Source organism: Thalassophryne amazonica, chromosome 4 (genome assembly GCF_902500255.1).
Source record: "Thalassophryne amazonica chromosome 4, fThaAma1.1, whole genome shotgun sequence".
NCBI lineage: Eukaryota > Metazoa > Chordata > Actinopteri > Batrachoidiformes > Batrachoididae > Thalassophryne > Thalassophryne amazonica.
In genome coordinates, this window is record NC_047106.1 from 51,627,718 (window position 1) to 51,647,260 (window position 19,543).

A 19,543-nucleotide genomic window follows, 5' to 3' on the forward strand; every position below is an offset into this window, starting at 1 on the left:
GAGTTCATAGGATTTTAAAAAGGAATAGTTCACACCATGTGTCATGCTTAGTTATCACGTTACAGGGTAACATTTTTCACATGTCATAGCATCCAATGTACGTCAGTGTCAATTTATTCAATCTGTAGAGTGCCAACTCACGACAGCGTCGCCCCAAGGCGCTTCACACAAAACAACCCGAAAACAAATGAAAATGAATTAAAAGATGAAAAAAAACACAATTAAAAGACACAATAAAAAAGTAAAAGAAATATTAAATATTAAAGAAATAAAAGGCATAATAACAACAATAAAAAGCATAGTGACAAACAGTGTTGCCACAGTTACTTTGAAAAAGTAATCCAGTTACTGATTACTGATTACTCCTTGAAAAAGTAACTTAGTTACTTTACTGATTACTCAATTGGAAAAGTAACTAAGTTAGATTACTAGTTACTTTATTAGTTACTTTCCCCAGCTGCCGATAACAACCCTCTGCCACCTCAACATGACAATGATACTTGTTTTGCCAAAACTCACTTTATAGTCACCCTTTCTTGGCTTCAATGAAAATAAAAAGTAAAATAAAGACGTCTTTCTTGACCTCATATTTAACTGTTGACAGCACTGTAACAGTAAAAATTGCAATTTCGAACCTATATTGTTTATAAATAAAAAATATAAAATAAACAAATAAACATAACATAAATAAATAAATAAAACATTTAAATTCTCTCTAAACATTTTACTTGTCGAAATTATTATTATTTTAAGTAGTATTAGTAGTTGTAGTAAAAAAAGGCTTCAAAACTGGACCTTTAATCTAGGGGTTTTGTGGGGGGGGGGTACATCCTTGCCCCACGCCCCCATTCCATCTGGATTCGCCCCTGCTTTGGCGTTTAAGCACAAAGAATGGATAACATTTATTTATGCAGAAAACATGACCAGATTTACAGGTAAGAAAGTTTTATTGCGTTTTCACATCATGTGGTCCTCAGAAAGAGAGTTTAGGTGCATTTGAGTGGAAAATAGTGTTAGTTGTTGACGCGTCGCGGAGGATCAGCTGTTTTTAGCGAGCAGATACGGAGCGGCTCGGAGAAAAAAAAGCATAAAAATGTCTTTGTATAGCTCAATGCAGATGTGCTGTTGTCACTGTGCTTTAAGAGGTGAGGACGAGTCGTAGCTGTTGCAGAAAAACGTGGATGAAAAGCTCACAGCTCGCTTAAAGTGTGTAGTTCAGTCGAACCCCAACCCCCTGCCCACAGACCAAGTTTAATGCTGCTATCGACCCATAATGCAAAAATAATAGTAATGCACAGTGACTTGGAGAAGTAACTTTAATCTGATTACTGATTTGGAAAGATTAACTCGTTACTAAAAAAAAGTGGTCAGATTAGAGTAACGCGTTACCGGCATCACTGTGACAAATATGCTAACTAAATGAGAGGGAGAACAGATGCGTTTTCAATCTGGCTTTAAAAGTGTCCACAGAATCTGACTGTTTTATTGATGCTGGAAGACTCTTCCACAGAAAGGGGGCACGATAGGAGAAAGCTCTTTGCCCCGCAGACTTTTTATTCACCCTAGGAACACAAAATAGTCCTGCACCCAGTGAGCGCAAGGCCTGGACCAGAACGTAGGGTTTTACTACTGTAAGTCAGCCAGGTAGGAAGGTGCCAGTCCGTGAACAATTTTATAGACTAGTAGGAGAACGTCCGCTCTCACAGAGACAGGCAGCCAGTGAAGAGATGCCAGAATGGATGTAATATGGTCAAATTTTCTGCTTCGTGTCAAAAGTCTGGCAGCAGCATTCTGAACCAGTTGGAGACCCCTAATGCTGGACTGCGGTAACCCCTGAAAATAGGACATTGCAATCTAATCCAGTCTAGAAGAAACAAAAGCATGAATCAGGGTCTCAGCATCAGCCATAGACAGCATGGGATGAATCTTCACTATATTTTGCAGATGGAAGACAGCAGTCCTCGTGATGTCCCTAATGTGGAGGTCAAAACACAATGTAGGATCAAAAATTACCCTGATTCCTCACTTTGTCCATATGATGTATAACACACGAACCCAAGCTAAGCAATAGCCGGTCAAATTGATGCAGATGTCTCACTGGACCAAGAACTATCATTTCAGTCTTATCAGAGTTTAAAAGTAGGAAGTTACTAGACATCCAACTTCTCACTGATGCAAGGCAATATTCTAAAGTTTTTATTTGACTGAGATTACCAGCAGTTACCGGCATGTACAATTGAGTATCATCAGCATAGCAATGACAGGCAATCCTAAAACGCCACAGTACACGCCCAAGGGGTGCTACATACAAGGAAAAAGCAGAGGGCCCAGAACAGATCCCTGTGGAACCCCAAACTTCATATCACTAAGATTAGAAGTAGTGTTATTGTACAAAACACAGTGAGAATGACTGGACAGGTATGATGTCAACCACACAAGGGCACTTCCAGTAATCTCAAAATAATTCTCCAGCCTATCGAGTAAAATATGATGATCCACAGTATCAAACACGTCAACATTGTTTGACCTTTACCTTGGAGACCAATCACTCAACACATTCAAAACTATTTTATTTACTAATCCTATTAGCTCAACCAATAATTTGCACCACGTTTTACTAAAATTGGAGCAACTTTAACTTTTGACCCTTGTATAAACTGAAATTGACCTTTGTCCCCATGAGACAAGTAATGTGGTGTAGTTTTCAATATGATTGGAGCATCTTTTAATTTTGACCCCTGTGTAAATATTCAATTGACCCCTACCTGGTTGCCTATTGAAAGTTGAAGTGGTCAATTGATTTTTTTTTTCTTCAAAAGAGTAATGTGTAAGGGGTATTTGTGCTGAATTTGGTGCTTGTATCACCATTTGCAGGATTGTTTCAGTTATCTGCTGCACTATGGAGCCTGTAGATGAAAGACATTTAAGAATCCAAGCATAAACCTGAAAGCAAATGCTCATAATTTCCTCTGTCAATGAGGTCATTTTTCCTCTGCAGCTATTTCTTTGTTTGTGTGATTGTTAGCAAAAAGTACTGAAACAATTTTTATGAAACTTGGTGGAGTGGTGGAGCATTGGGTGAAGAAGAACTCATTATGTGGTGCAGATATGGATCAAGGTGCAGATCAAAGGACAATAAGCCTGATCAAAGGCTTTCAATATGGATACAAGATCTGTGATTAGGATTAAAGTTCAGGATTGGGATCAAAGGTAAGCAGTCAGAATTAAAGGTTAGCATGACTGAAATTCAGCGTTCAGGATCAAATGTAACTGAACATGATCGATGGCCGGAACGAGGATCAAAGATTCAGAGACAAGGCTCACAAGTCAGAAATGTGATCAAAGGACAGCAATCAGGATACAAGGTCAAATATTGGAATAAAAGTTCAGTAAATGAGATCAAATATCAGTGGCTAGTATCAAAATTTATGTAACTGGTATATCAAAGGTCAGTAATTAGGATGATAGTTCAGCAGTCAGCATCAAAGCTCCACTGTCATGATTAAAGATTACATTAGAGTGCCTTTCTTAGCATGTTATCCTCATTTCACAATATTGCAATCATTTATTTTCAGATCCAGTCAAAATATTTTAATTACTGAATGTAAGAATGTACAGCAGTTTCAGCACTATGGACACAATAATGTTGCTTTAAGTAGTTTTTTTTCTGGAGTTGTTATAACAATTTAATAATGCTGAGGAAACCAACATCAGTTGCTTTTCTGTGAGTTCTTTTTTTTTTTAAAAAAAACAACAGCCATCAAAGGCTTCAGGCTCTCACCTCTTCTGATCACTTCATTATTTTAGAGCCTTCCTTCCTTCCTTCCTTCCGTCCATTAGGAGCACCACAATATCTACATTAGTATGACAGATATATAAATAAGCATTAATGCTGATCCGACTGAAATAAACCATTTTGTGGAGATTCTGTGTTACCGTGTGCCTTGGCAAAGAGCTTCTCTTTTCTCCATGCATGCTGTTTGGATAAGTAGATGGGTTTTTCATAGAATTTCTCAAGATCTAAAGAAACTATTTCTACAAAAGCTGATGAAACAAATGTATTTGACTGGGATCAGTTTCCAACAAATTTTGGGTCACCTCCAGCCAAAGTAGAAAAACATCACTGCACACGATATCATGAGTTGCTGTATATGTTTGTGCTTTAATGAGCGCCCTTCTTGTAAGTATAGGGTGGGGGGGGGGCAGTGCCAATATGTTCCATCAAGTAGCTCCAGCAATTTAGAAAACACCATTATAGATGATGGATGAGTGGTTTCAAAATTCAGAAAGCACTGGTGAAAATTGTTGTGTGTGTGTGTGTGTGTGTGTGTGTGTGTGTGTGTGTGTGTGTGTGTGTGTGTGTGTGTGTGTGTGTGTGTGTGTGTGTGTGTGTGTGTGTGTGTGTGTGTGTGTGTGTGCGCGTGTACGTGCGTGCGTGTACGTGCATGTGTGTGTGTGTGTGCGTGCACCCAGGCCACCCGTCCTGTCTGCAGTTCACAGTGAACATGACGGCTGCGGTGAGGACTTATCGCTGGCAGTGCATCGAGTGCAAGTCCTGCAGCCTGTGTGGCACCTCTGAAAACGACGTAGGATCTCTCTCTTTCTCTCTCTGCGACAAAGTGTCTACACTTTAATTCTGAACACAAGTGGCTGCACACGCACACACACACACACACACACACATGCATGCACACACTGTAGATTGTGGTAAACCTTCTTGTTTGGGTTATCCTTTTCAAATCTCTATTTTAGATAGAGCAATTACTTGAAGAGGGTGTGTGTAGAAATTTACTAATAAAACTTGGAGCCCAGGAGCAGGAATTGTTTCTTTGACTTATTAAGAGATTTTAAGCAGGGCAGGTGGTCCAAGGCTTATATGCAAGGTTTGAGTCTGACTGGAAAGGGGTCATTTTGTGCAAAATGGTTTAAATGTACTTTTTTATGGCTCTGATTTTCCATCACATCACATCATTATTATTTTTGATTAAAACTTGTAATATCTGTTTTTAAAACACCAGGGGCCTCATTTATGAAACTATGCATGTTTGGAATCATAACTGAAAATGTATGTATCATATTCTCTTAAGGGCCTTTCACACCAGAAGCATTAACTGAAGCCGATAACGCGTTCAGTCTGAAAGGCCCATTAGATACTTGTTTTTAATGTGATTCTACAAAATGCAATGGAAAAATAATAAAACCTCTGGCAGAGTATTCAGGATGAAGAAACTGTAGATCTTCAGTTGTTGAACATGAAAATATGGATTAAAATAACTTGAAAAGTTAATTTAATCCATATTTTTAATATTAAAGAAGTATTTTAATGTACATCTGTGTGAGGAAACCTGACAGGAGTATACTTTGATTTGACCATGAAACCGTGATTCGTACCACTGTGTGAATGGTGTATTGTTGCACCCTTAGTATGCATATTATCACTGCAAATTCTAATATAAGACATCCAGTTTCATCCAGTTTATGTATGTGAAAAGGCATACGCATGGTTGTTGTGTGTGCACATACTTTATAAATGAGACCCTTGGTGATGTCCATTGACTTGTTGAACTTCTGTAAAGTATGGCTCCTTTGAAGAATAGCTTATCGTGTTAAGGTATATGGTCATGTATATGTAAAACCCATAAGAGTATTGCAAAAATATGCAATTATCAGATTAGAAAGACGGTTGCTTATATTTACTGCAGAGCCCACGGTACCGGTAATTATTGTGTAATTGATAGGTTTTTCCATCTAAAGTCCTCCAAATATCAACATGACTAACATCATTATGTAAAATAATTTGCATTTAGAAACAACATACAAGCAAACTACATTTCAGCACAACCTCTTGAATGATATTTATAGTTTCATTGTGTTAAATGCTGCTTAAACTTTGCAATATGCTCTCCACGAAAAGATTACTACTAGTGTAATGTATTCTTCTTGTTGCAGGATCAGCTGTTGTTTTGTGATGATTGTGACAGAGGCTACCACATGTACTGCCTGAGCCCTCCCATGTCTGAACCACCGGAGGGTATGTACCACACAGCACAATCATGGTCCAGGACTTTAGGAACCGTGAATGGAGTATTACATTGATTTGTCTACAAGCATGAATTTTGCCACACATGTAGTCCAGAATATACCAAGTTAATTTTGGGGGATGATTGTTATAGTTGCCACATTGGAAAACATCCAAGTTAGCTACCGTTCCCATTTGATTTTCTCATAACGTCACATGAGAGCTACAAATCGTTCCTGTTTCCACGTGTGGATAGAGCCAAGGCAGAATAATATTGGTTCATTGATTGTTCCATCAGTGTTTCAGACAGTCCTGGTTTATTTTGCCAAAATGCATATTTCAGGATTACTGAACCTTGAATAACCACTTGACAATAAAATATACACCACATACTCAAGTTAGACTTCTGCACCTATGCTTAAATAACTCCCTGGGAAAACTGTGGCCACTAAATTGGGGCAAAAACACTTGGGTTTTGAAGTTATGGCGAATAACAAATGGCAACTGCTGGCCATCTTGGATTATTCCAAAGATAACTGATTTTGGTAAACTCCAAAAGTGAACTTTATACGTATGTCCTTGTCTACATCTATGACAAATATCACACTTGCAAACAAATCTGCACAATTCCCCCATAAGGGCCTCAATTATAAACACAACAGAAATAAATGAGCAAGTGAATTGAATCATAGTGGCTAGGTTTATGTTTGTGCTGTTCTAAAACTTTTTCTTTTACATGTCTGAAGCATACAAACATGATATTGAATGTGTGAATGTGGGGTATTATTCCAACCACCAAAAGGCAACTCAATTATGCATAAACACACTTGTTAGCAAGGGAGGTATTAAAAAAAATGACCTATATGAGCCCCTATCAATGCTAGGTTATTAGGAGTGATCATACACCAAAACAACAGTGCACCTGAACACACAAACATATCCATCCAGGCAGAACTCTAATCCATTTTTCAAAAGTGATAAGAGAAAAAAAAGGGGTGTGTGGGGGGGTGCAGTCACGACATTAGATTGTGAACATGAATATTGATGACATTCAAAGAGCAACACCCAAAAGTCATCTGTTTTCCTGTCCTTAAACAGGTCACTTATTGTGCAAAATTGTCTTTCAGACACATTTTTCTTTTTAAATTTGGCCAGAATTTCATCATATACGAGGGCTGTCCGTAAAGTAACGGTCCTTTTTATTTTTTTTAAAAACTATATGGATTCCATTCATATGTTTTTACGTCAGACATGCTTGAACCCTCGTGCGCATGCGTGAGTTTTTCCACGCCTGTCGGTGACGTCATTCGCCTGTGAGCACTCCTTGTGGGAGGAGTCGTCCAGCCCCTCGTCGGAATTCCTTTGTCTGAGAAGTTGCTGAGAGACTGGCGCTTTGTTTGATCAAAATTTTTTCTAAACCTGTGAGACACATCGAAGTGGACACGGTTCGAAAAATTAAGCTGGTTTTCAGTGAAAATTTTAACAGCTGATGAGAGATTTTGAGGTGATACTGTCGCTTTAAGGACTTTTCACAGTGCGAGACGTCGTGCAGCGCTCTCAGGCAGCGTCATCAGCCTGTTTCAATCTTAAAACCTCCACATTTCAGGCTCTATTGATCCAGGACGTCGTGAGAGAACAGAGACGTTTCAGAAGAAGTCGGTTTCAGCATTTTATCTGGATATTCCACTGTTTAATCTGCGCAGTTAGATTGATCTAGTTATCTAGATTACGATTTGTTTCCCAGTGTAATCTTTACGTGCCTTAACTAAAGCACTCCTTCTGCTGAATCACCTCTAAATTATTTACACATTATTCACTTTGCGTGTTTTTAGGAATCCGCTAGCTTAGCGTAGCTACTAGCTCTTAGCCGATTTAGCATGGCGGCTTCTCCTGTCTCTCCCGCACTTTTCTGCTCTGGGTGTGAAATGTTTAGTTATTCCTCGGCCTCCTTTAGCAGTAACGGTACTTGTAATAAGTGTAGCTTATTCGTAGCTTTGGAGGCCAGGCTGGGCGAATTGGAGACTCGGCTCCGCACCGTGGAAAATTCTACAGCTAGCCAGGCCCCTGTAGTCGGTGCGGACCAAGGTAGCTTAGCCGCCGTTAGTTACCCCCTGGCAGATCCCGAGCAGCCGGGAAAGCAGGCTGACTGGGTGACTGTGAGGAGGAAGCGTAGCCCTAAACAGAAGCCCCGTGTACACCGCCAACCCATTCACATCTCTAACCGTTTTTCCCCACTCGGCGACACACCCGCCGAGGATCAAACTCTGGTTATTGGTGACTCTGTTTTGCGAAATGTGAAGTTAGCGACACCAGCAACCATAGTCAATTGTCTTCCGGGGGCCAGAGCAGGCGACATTGAAGGAAATTTGAAACTGCTGGCTAAGGCTAAGCGTAAATTTGGTAAGATTGTAATTCACGTCGGCAGTAATGACACCCGGTTACGCCAATCGGAGGTCACTAAAATTAACATTAAATCGGTGTGTAACTTTGCAAAAACAATGTCGGACTCTGTAGTTTTCTCTGGGCCCCTCCCCAATCAGACCGGGAGTGACATGTTTAGCCGCATGTTCTCCTTGAATTGCTGGCTGTCTGAGTGGTGTCCAAAAAATGAGGTGGGCTTCATAGATAATTGCAAAGCTTCTGGGGAGAGAGAGCAGCTCTCATTTCTAGAAATCTGGCCAATTTTCTTAAATCCTCCAAACCGTGACTATCCAGGGTTGGGACCAGGAAGCAGAGTTGTAGTCTTACACACCTCTCTGCAGCTTCTCTCCCCCTGCCATCCCCTCATTACCCCATCCCCGTAGAGACGGTGCCTGCTCCCAGACTACCAATAACCAGCAAAAATCTATTTAAGCATAAAAATTAAAAAAGAAAAAATAATATAGCACCTTCAACTGCACCACAGACTAAAACAGTTAAATGTGGTCTATTAAACATTAGGTCTCTCTCTTCTAAGTCCCTTTTGGTAAATGATATAATAATTGATCAACATATTGATTTATTCTGCCTTACAGAAACCTGGTTACAGCAGGATGAATATGTTAGTTTAAATGAGTCAACACCCCCGAGTCACACTAACTGTCAGAATGCTCGTAGCACGGGCCGGGGCGGAGGATTAGCAGCAATCTTCCATTCCAGCTTATTAATTAATCAAAAACCCAGACAGAGCTTTAATTCATTTGAAAGCTTGACTCTTAGTCTTGTCCATCCAAATTGGAAGTCCCAAAAACCAGTTTTATTTGTTATTATCTATCATCCACCTGGTCGTTACTGTGAGTTTCTCTGTGAATTTTCAGACCTTTTGTCTGACTTAGTGCTTAGCTCAGATAAGATAATTATAGTGGGCGATTTTAACATCCACACAGATGCTGAGAATGACAGCCTCAACACTGCATTTAATCTATTATTAGACTCTATTGGCTTTGCTCAAAAAATAAATGAGTCCACCCACCACTTTAATCATATCTTAGATCTTGTTCTGACTTATGGTATGGAAATAGAAGACTTAACAGTATTCCCTGAAAACTCCCTTCTGTCTGATCATTTCTTAATAACATTTACATTTACTCTGATGGACTACCCAGCAGTGGGGAATAAGTTTCATTACACTAGAAGTCTTTCAGAAAGCGCTGTAACTAGGTTTAAGGATATGATTCCTTCTTTATGTTCTCTAATGCCATATACCAACACAGTGCAGAGTAGCTACCTAAACTCTGTAAGTGAGATAGAGTATCTCGTCAATAGTTTTACATCCTCATTGAAGACAACTTTGGATGCTGTAGCTCCTCTAAAAAAGAGAGCTTTAAATCAGAAGTGCCTGACTCCGTGGTATAACTCACAAACTCGTAGCTTAAAGCAGATAACCCGTAAGTTGGAGAGGAAATGGCGTCTCACTAATTTAGAAGATCTTCACTTAGCCTGGAAAAAGAGTCTGTTGCTCTATAAAAAAGCCCTCCGTAAAGCTAGGACATCTTTCTACTCATCACTAATTGAAGAAAATAAGAACAACCCCAGGTTTCTTTTCAGCACTGTAGCCAGGCTGACAAAGAGTCAGAGCTCTATTGAGCTGAGTATTCCATTAACTTTAACTAGTAATGACTTCATGACTTTCTTTGCTAACAAAATTTTAACTATTAGAGAAAAAATTACTCATAACCATCCCAAAGACGTATCGTTATCTTTGGCTGCTTTCAGTGATGCCGGTTTTTGGTTAGACTCTTTCTGTCCGATTGTTCTGTCTGAGTTATTTTCATTAGTTACTTCATCCAAACCATCAACATGTTTATTAGACCCCATTCCTACCAGGCTGCTCAAGGAAGCCCTACCATTATTTAATGCTTTGATCTTAAATATGATCAATCTATCTTTGTTAGTTGGCTATGTACCACAGGCTTTTAAGGTGGCAGTAATTAAACCATTACTTAAAAAGCCATCACTTGACCCAGCTATCTTAGCTAATTATAGGCCAATCTCCAACCTTCCTTTTCTCTCAAAAATTCTTGAAAGGGTAGTTGTAAAACAGCTAACTGATCATCTGCAGAGGAATGGTCTATTTGAAGAGTTTCAGTCAGGTTTTAGAATTCATCATAGTACAGAAACAGCATTAGTAAAGGTTACAAATGATCTTCTTATGGCCTCGGACAGTGGACTCATCTCTGTGCTTGTTCTGTTAGACCTCAGTGCTGCTTTTGATACTGTTGACCATAAAATTTTATTACAGAGATTAGAGCATGCCATAGGTATTAAAGGCACTGCGCTGCGGTGGTTTGAATCATATTTGTCTAATAGATTACAATTTGTTCATGTAAATGGGGAATCTTCTTCACAGACTAAAGTTAATTATGGAGTTCCACAAGGTTCTGTGCTAGGACCAATTTTATTCACTTTATACATGCTTCCCTTAGGCAGTATTATTAGACGGTATTGCTTAAATTTTCATTGTTACGCAGATGATACCCAGCTTTATCTATCCATGAAGCCAGAGGACACACACCAATTAGCTAAACTGCAGGATTGTCTTACAGACATAAAGACATGGATGACCTCTAATTTCCTGCTTTTAAACTCAGATAAAACTGAAGTTATTGTACTTGGCCCCACAAATCTTAGAAACATGGTGTCTAACCAGATCCTTACTCTGGATGGCATTACCCTGACCTCTAGTAATACTGTGAGAAATCTTGGAGTCATTTTTGATCAGGATATGTCATTCAAAGCGCATATTAAACAAATATGTAGGACTGCTTTTTTGCATTTACGCAATATCTCTAAAATCAGAAAGGTCTTGTCTCAGAGTGATGCTGAAAAACTAATTCATGCATTTATTTCCTCTAGGCTGGACTATTGTAATTCATTATTATCAGGTTGTCCTAAAAGTTCCCTAAAAAGCCTTCAGTTAATTCAAAATGCTGCAGCTAGAGTACTGACGGGGACTAGAAGGAGAGAGCATATCTCACCCATATTGGCCTCTCTTCATTGGCTTCCTGTTAATTCTAGAATAGAATTTAAAATTATTCTTCTTACTTATAAGGTTTTGAATAATCAGGTCCAATCTTATCTTAGGGACCTCGTAGTACCATATCACCCCAATAGAGCGCTTCGCTCTCAGACTGCAGGCTTACTTGTAGTTCCTAGGGTTTGTAAGAGTAGAATGGGAGGCAGAGCCTTCAGCTTTCAGGCTCCTCTCCTGTGGAACCAGCTCCCAATTCAGATGAGGGAGACAGACACCCTCTCTACTTTTAAGATTAGGCTTAAAACTTTCCTTTTTGCTAAAGCTTATAGTTAGGGCTGGATCAGGTGACCCTGAACCATCCCTTAGTTATGCTGCTATAGACGTAGACTGCTGGGGGGTTCCCATGATGCACTGTTTCTTTCTCTTTTTGCTCTGTATGCACCATTCTGCATTTAATCATTAGTGATCGATCTCTGCTCCCCTCCACAGCATGTCTTTTTCCTGGTTCTCTCCCTCAGCCCCAACCAGTCCCAGCAGAAGACTGCCCCTCCCTGAGCCTGGTTCTGCTGGAGGTTTCTTCCTGTTAAAAGGGAGTTTTTCCTTCCCACTGTAGCCAAGTGCTTGCTCACAGGGGGTCGTTTTGACCGTTGGGGTTTTACATAATTATTGTATGGCCTTGCCTTACAATATAAAGCGCCTTGGGGCAACTGTTTGTTGTGATTTGGCGCTATATAAAAAAATTGATTGATTGATTGATTGATTAAAGGAGATTTTTTTAATGAAAGACGTGCGGACGGGTCCGCGCGTCGGGACGCAGCCGACGCGGCGCGGCGGCACAGGAAAAACACCTCCGTGTTGATAACCATTTGTTAAAATCCAGTTGGCTTTTGATGGCTTTCAGTGGAGTGAGTATATGAGAAATTGTTTATCAGCTGGAGATGTTCCAACTTGTCCTCAAGGCTTCCAACAGAGGTGTTTTTCCTGTGACGGAGCGTCGCGGCGGCTGTGAGCCGATGCTGCAATCCGCCCGCACGTCTTTCATTAAAAAAAATCTCCTTCAACAGTGGAATATCCGGATAAAATGCTGAAACCGACTTCTTCTGAAACTTCTCTGTTCTCTCACGACGTCCTGGAACAACAGAGCCTGAAATGTGGAGGTTTTAAGCTTGAAACAGGCTGATGACGCTGCCTGAGAGCGCTGCGCGACGTCTCGCACCGTGAAAAGTCCTTAAAGCGACAGAATCACCTCAAAATCTCTCATCAGCTGTTAAAATTTTCACTGAAGACCAGCTTAATTTTTCGAACCATGTCCACTTCGATGTGTCTCACAGGTTTAGAAAAAATTTTGATCAAACAAAGCGCCAGTCTCTCAGCAACTTCTCAGACAAAGGAATTCCGACGAGGGGCTGGACGACTCCTCCCACAAGGAGTGCTCACAGGCGAATGACGTCACCGACAGGCGTGGAAAAACTCACGCATGCGCACGAGGGTTCAAGCATGTCTGACGTAAAAACATATGAATGAAATCCATATAGTTTTTGAAAAAAATAAAAAGGACCTATACTTTACGGACAGACCTCGTACATCCCCAAAGTCCTAAAATTCTACATGCATGCAGGTATAAATTCTCTTGCAATAAATACAATTGAGTCTTGAAACAACTCTGTGTTGATGTCCATTAACCCTCAATGGAGTACGATACGATACGATACGATACAATACAATACACTTTATTATCCCCTCAGGGAAATTTGTCTTGGACTCATGCTAAGTGCCTTTCCAAAAAGAAAACAAACAGATACAAGTAGAAACACTGAGTGGGGTCATTTATGACCCCGGGCATGTATTTTTGTGTACCATTTTTCTAACTTTAATCAGAAAAAAGTTTCCTACCATGAATTTGTCAGTCTATTTTTCCTCCATTTATTCACAGAATTTTGCCAGGATCAGCCAATCTTTGTGGCAAGTATAATCCAAACTTGTGCAGGGTCTCTTATGACTCCCCGGGAAGATCTATGAGATTTTTGCCATTATAGCTTCAAATGGTATTGTAATTTGCCAACTCTAATCATTATATTTTACTGTTTAGCAGGGAAGCACAGCCAGCAGACCTTGAACAGCAAGATTTAGGGCCTCTGCACACATAACATGAAAGACGCGGAAACCGGAAGAAAATCTGCAAGCCAAACACGAAATGGGGATCCATGAACCATCCACCTGCTGTCGTGAGGGACGCACGTTCGCTCAGGCGTGCACGACACACCGGCGATGGTTTCGTGCACGCCCATGAGCATGCACAAACACAATGTGAGCAGCTGGAATGTGTTGCACCACATCACACCGCTGATGTGGAGAAAAATAAAATAAAAAACAGCTGTATAATTAGTGAAAATCACTGGGTTGATATAAATAATGAATAAAAGGGGATGCAATACAAAACCCTGCGGTTAAATAACCCTGGTTAAATAAAAACAAATGCCACTCATGGGATTCAAACCTGTAATTTACAAAAACTCAGATTAACAGAGGGAAACTTTACCACTCTGCTACAATCAGGAGCATAAAATGCCTAAAATCAACAAGGAGATAAACATATTTTTTTAATAATGACAAAAAAAGCGCCGTAATAACTGACAAAACTGTGTTTGTTACGGTGTATTTTTGGTGATACGTGACTGAAAGTGGTGTATAGTGGCACTGTTGGCTTGTCATATTGTCATAGTCCTGCGGTGTGTATGTTGTACGGTTTAGAGATGGTGGCACTAACAAAAAGACAGGAGGCCGAGCTGGAGGTGGCAGAGTTGAAAGTTGCAATTCTCTTTGGGAGTGACGAGAATGGAGAGGATTAGGAATGAATTTATTAGAGGTGGGATGGTTTGGAGACAAAGTCAGTCATGTGCAGAGGTGGAACCCAGGGTATATAGGGAGAAGGATGCTGAGGATGGAGCCACCAGGGAGGAGAGAGAGGCCAAAGAGGAGGTTTATGGATGTGCTGAGGGAGGACATGCAGGTGGTTGGTGTGACAGAGGAAGATACAGAGGACAGGGTGAGACTGAAACAATTGATGTTCTGTGGTGACCCCTAACAGGAGCAGCCGAAAGAAGGAGAAGATGACATAAGAATGTTTGGCCAAAAAATTTGTAATAAGTATGACCCCTTTCTGGATGCTGTTTTATCTGACTTTTCCTGGACTCAAGGCCTACCTGTACAACACAATTCATTCAAATACATTCTTGATTTTGAGATATGATGCTATTGAACAGATAGGCAGACTCACAGTCAAACAGGGATCAATAATAACATCAGCAGAGGAAACAAATAGAAGTTACTGTATAAGCTCACTCATCAGTTCTGGAATGGGAATGTCTTTCTCCTGCAGGCTCTGTGTTTGATGACTGTCTATTTTCAGCTCAGTTTTGTCCTTCCTAACTCACTCGAGCTCTACCTGATAACCAGCTCTCCAAAAGCTCAGAATAGGCTATGGACAGGTCAGAAAACGGCAGCTGTTAATTGGCTGGTTATTTTACATGCATCATATGTGCATCCAGTCAACCCTTTAGAAAAGCATGCGAACCATGACCCGTGACAAGCATCTATGAGACACGATTTTCTTCAGAGTTACATAACCATCAGTGCGGCAAGAAGGAAAGTACCGACATTACTGTGATTCACACGAAGTGAAATAATAAGAACATTTGAATCTTTGTTGTTCTGATGTTTGGTCATGCATCCCTTTGTCGGCGGTGACGTCAGATTCCCTAAATGCAGCGCAGGGTTTGGGTCCAAATGCATTGCGGTAGTCGTTACTGTGTCAACATTTGTAATGCTGTGAGCACAACAATAAGGGCCCCTTCACACATAACACAAAGTTGGGCGAAAGAAGCAGAAACCAGAGGATCCTTGGTTCAAATACCAGCCTGACCGGAAAATCACTAAGGTCCTTAATCCCCTAGTTGCACCCGGTGTGTAGTGAGCACCTTGTATAGCAGCACTCTGACATCAGGGTGAATGTGAGGCATTATTGTAAAGCGCGTTGAGCATCTGATGCAGATGGAAAAGCGCTAAATAAATGCAGTCCATCTGTTTACCATTTACCCAATCTAGAGCCTGTGGATCCCGACGGGCAACATGCTAGTGTACGTATGTATATATATTCTTTCTATGGCTCCTGGGCTACCTAGTTCGCACCTCTGAAGAGCTCTAGGCCTTGCACAACACAAAAAGGTATAGGTTGAGATGTGTATTTTAACAACTAAAACCACAACGAACGTGTAGAGTTTTAATACAGAGCTTTAGTTTGAAGAGTTACCTTGAGTTGTGTATGAAACAAGTAAATGGACATCTGATTTTCTCTTTATGTCTCCATCTGCCAGGGAGCTGGAGCTGTCATCTGTGTCTGAGACAACTGAAGGAGAAGGCCTCAGCCTACATCACCCTCACTTAATCCATGGAGCCGTGCCTCATCCTGTCAGCCCTTCATCCACTCCCAAACCTCCAACACGTGGTCCAGCTGCCCTCTCTTTTCCTTTGGTCTTCTCTACAACCTGTCCCCCCATGGCCCCTGACACCGTCCTGGCACATATGATGCCCATTCTTGAACCTCACTGTTGTGGAGATATTGGAGAATCTCCATCCTTTTGTGTCACTCAGATTCCCCGCTGTGCTTCCGCCTGAATCCCCCATCTACTCCTCAGCCTGAACAGAGGAATTCATCAGCTGGCAATAAGGTCGCTAGCAAGACACACACTCCAGCCTACCAAGGGCACTTCAGAGGCATGCACCACTCCACAGGAACCCTCTTAAGTGCCCTCGGAAGAGCCCTAATGATCTTCAGCTGCAACTCAGTCAAGTAGTGAGTGAGAATTAATAAGATGGATAGGTGTTAGGTAGAGGACAGGGTGCAGAAGACCCTGAGTAACGTGGAGTGGTATGATTCAGTGTTAGCCAACTGTGAAATACACACCGAACCAAAATTCCATTCACTCCTTCTGTCCTTTATCGTGTACGGCAGAGCCGAGACGTGGCACTCCACTCTTTCATTTATCTACAGGGCTTATTGCCCTGTGTCAAAGGGGAGTGAATTGTACAGCAGTCAGGCTGACTTTAAAGCTTCCCGCACTGGAACACATCGAGCATCTAGTCAGGAATTCTGACCACCGTTTCTCCTTGCATGAGATTTCCACAAATTAACGATGCATTTTGGAATTGACAAGAGATGTTTCAGTGATTGGATCTCACCCTCGAGCAAAAGGAAAGGTGGATTTTCTCAAAAAACTATTAAACACTGTATTTAGAAATGACAGTTACAGCTTCCCGCCCTTCTCACAAGTCATTTATTTGTCTTTTCTTTCAATGAAACAATGACTGTGAAGCCAACGTGAGACAAATGCTCCTGGTGCCCTGTTTCTATCATCTGTGTGTTGAGAATGTACTGTTGCTGTGTGGACAATGCAGATCTTTCTTCAGGCCTGTATGCAAAGGCCCCAAACCATCTTTTTTATGGTTCTTTTTAAACATTTTGTTCATTTGCATGTAGTGATTTTAATTGTTTTTAAACAATTTGAATTCAAATTGAGAAAAAAGCACACTTAATTCGCAATAATGTGTTTGTGATGTGAAATGTTTTGGCAAAACTGGGGTGTTCTAAACTTTGTGTGTGTATGTGTGTGTGTGTGTGTGTGTGTGTGTGTGTGTGTGTGTGTGTGTGTGTGTGTGTGTGTGTGTGTGTGTGTGTGTGTGTGTGTGTGTGTGTGTGGGCAGGGGGGGGGGCAGCTCCACGCCATGTAGGATGTGTGAGGCTAGGTGAATGATAGAAAGGCTCACATGCACCTCAGAAACATTTAGGATCTGACAATGACAGAAGTCACACAAAGGCTACATTTACATTCTCATCTGAAGTAAACTGAATCTACCCCCCCCCCCCCCCCCCCCTTTGCAGGTGACCTTTTTTTTTTGAAGATTATCTGAGCCCATAAACTTACAATGAGACATGGTGTAAGTTGCTTTAACACCTGAACCTCACACCTCTTGCTCAAATGTCCTAGAATGGGCACTAAAAGAACACAACATTGACACCAATTCATGAAAATGATTTCTTTGTAATTCAATGACATCATACAGTAACGTACGGTTGTGTGTCACCTGAAGATTTGATCAATTTTCAATTCAATTTCAATTTATTTTCATTTATATAGCACCAAATCACAACAGAGTTGCCTCAAGGTGCTTCACACAGGTAAGGTCTAACCTTACTAACCCCCAGAGCAGCAGTGGTAAGGAAAAACTCCCTCTGAGGAAGAAACCTCAAGCAGACCAGACTCAAAGGGGTGACCCTCTACTTGGGCCATACTACAGACACAAATTACAGAACAATTCACAAAATGAATATACAGGAAATGCTGTTGGTGCACAGAACAGGAGGGTCTCCAGCACAAATACAACTCCCATCTCTGGATGGAGCTGCACCTTAAACAGAGAAAAAACAGAATCAGGCATCAGATAGACAAGAAATACAGTATAATTTGCCAGCATTAAACAACAAGAAAAACAGGAAATACGAAGGTGATCGCCGGCCACTAGCCCTAAGCTTCACTAAAAGACCCAGAATTTAGGTAAAGTTGAGGCCGTGGCCGAGATCATTCCACAGAACAGGGGCACAATAAGAGAAAGCTCTATGACCCACAGACTTCTTATTCACCCAAGGGACACAAAGTAGTCCTGCACCCTGAGAACCCAAAGCCCAGGCCGGTACGTAAGGTTTAATTAGGTTTAATTCTGTCCAAAATTGAACCCCGTTATCCTTGACTATGGCACAACCCTTCTAACATGTTTAATCCATATTGGCCATACATGGTACTGAAAACATGATCAGATCTGGCAAAAAAAAAAAATCAGATTCAGGTGACTTCAGTAGGTAATGTGAACACAGCCAATGTGTCAAAGGTTAAGTTTGGCAATGAAGCACCAAAGCAAGCCCAAGCCGAAGTTTTAACCTCAAGTCTCAAAGCCTACAAAGTCAAATGTGATGGATAACAGCAGTTCCATCCAGGGCAATGAGCCAGCTCCAACTTTTATTAAGGAATGAAAAATACACAGTCACCTTTTTGTTTAGTCTGTGGTATGTAGGTGAGTGCATTTTGTTTCAGCCCCTTTCATCTCAAGTTTTCCTCAGATTTTGCAGGACAGCATTTATCTTGGTTAAAGATCACAGTGATGCTGCGGAGGACTCAGTGATTGAAGGTTATGAGCCCTTAGTGAGTCTAAAGTGATTCTTCATTCAAAGATATACCCTATCAAATACTCACATCTGCAAATTTGAAAGAATTCTCTTAGCAGATATCAAATCATTTGCACAACAAAATCCACTTTGATGGTGTACAACTGTGTGCCTGGCACATTACATACAGGCTTAGTTCAGCCATAATATAATTTCCTCTGTTTGCTCAAGCAATAAAGCTTGAATTTAACCCTCAAAAAGCTGTTTTAGTGACTAATATGACCGAGTGGGGTCGTTTATGACCTCATTGACTTTATATTGGAATACGTCTACAACCCCAATTGAAACATGTTAAAGGCATCCATTTCAAAATGAGCAAATATTTGCACAAAAACAATAAAGTTTATTAGTTTGAACATTAAATACCTTGTCTTTGTGGTGTATTCAATTGAATATAGGTTGAGGAGGATTTGCAAATCATTGTATTCTGTTTTTATTCACATTTTACACAACGTTCCAACTTCATTGGAATTGGGGTTGTATATAAATGATTGATTCACTCTCTAATATATTTGTCCGTCATCCTTTTCATACTCACTCTCGGCACCAAGAATCAGTCTCAGTGCTTGAGCAGCTGTAAATCTTGCTATTCTTGGTCTGTTGGCCGTGCTTCCCTGCTAAACAGTAAAATATAATGATTAGAGTTGGCAAATTGTAATACTACCTGAAGCTATAATGTTGAAAATATCATAGATCTTCCCGGGGTCATAAGTGACCGTGCAGATGTTTGGATTATAATTGCTACTTGGATTGCTACTTTGATCCTTACAAAATTCTGTGAACAAATGCAGGACAA

At 40.7% G+C, this 19,543-nt stretch overlaps 1 protein-coding gene across 5 annotated transcripts in view; it reads left to right on the forward strand.

Moving 5' to 3' along the window:
• The window catches only part of dpf1 (D4, zinc and double PHD fingers family 1), a 181,374-nt gene extending 164,455 nt beyond the window's left edge, over positions 1 to 16,919 (forward strand). For 4 of the 5 annotated variants that reach the window (XM_034167881.1, XM_034167880.1, XM_034167882.1 and 1 more), the window contains 3 exons: positions 4,474 to 4,586; positions 5,950 to 6,031; positions 15,845 to 16,919. In XM_034167881.1, coding sequence (XP_034023772.1) covers positions 4,474 to 4,586; positions 5,950 to 6,031; positions 15,845 to 15,915 — 266 coding nt within the window. In that variant the 3' untranslated portion in view covers positions 15,916 to 16,919. The remainder of the gene's footprint in view (positions 1 to 4,473; positions 4,587 to 5,949; positions 6,032 to 15,844) is intronic. The other variant, XR_004560015.1, reaches the window with a different exon arrangement.
• Positions 16,920 to 19,543: the final 2,624 nt, after the last annotated feature.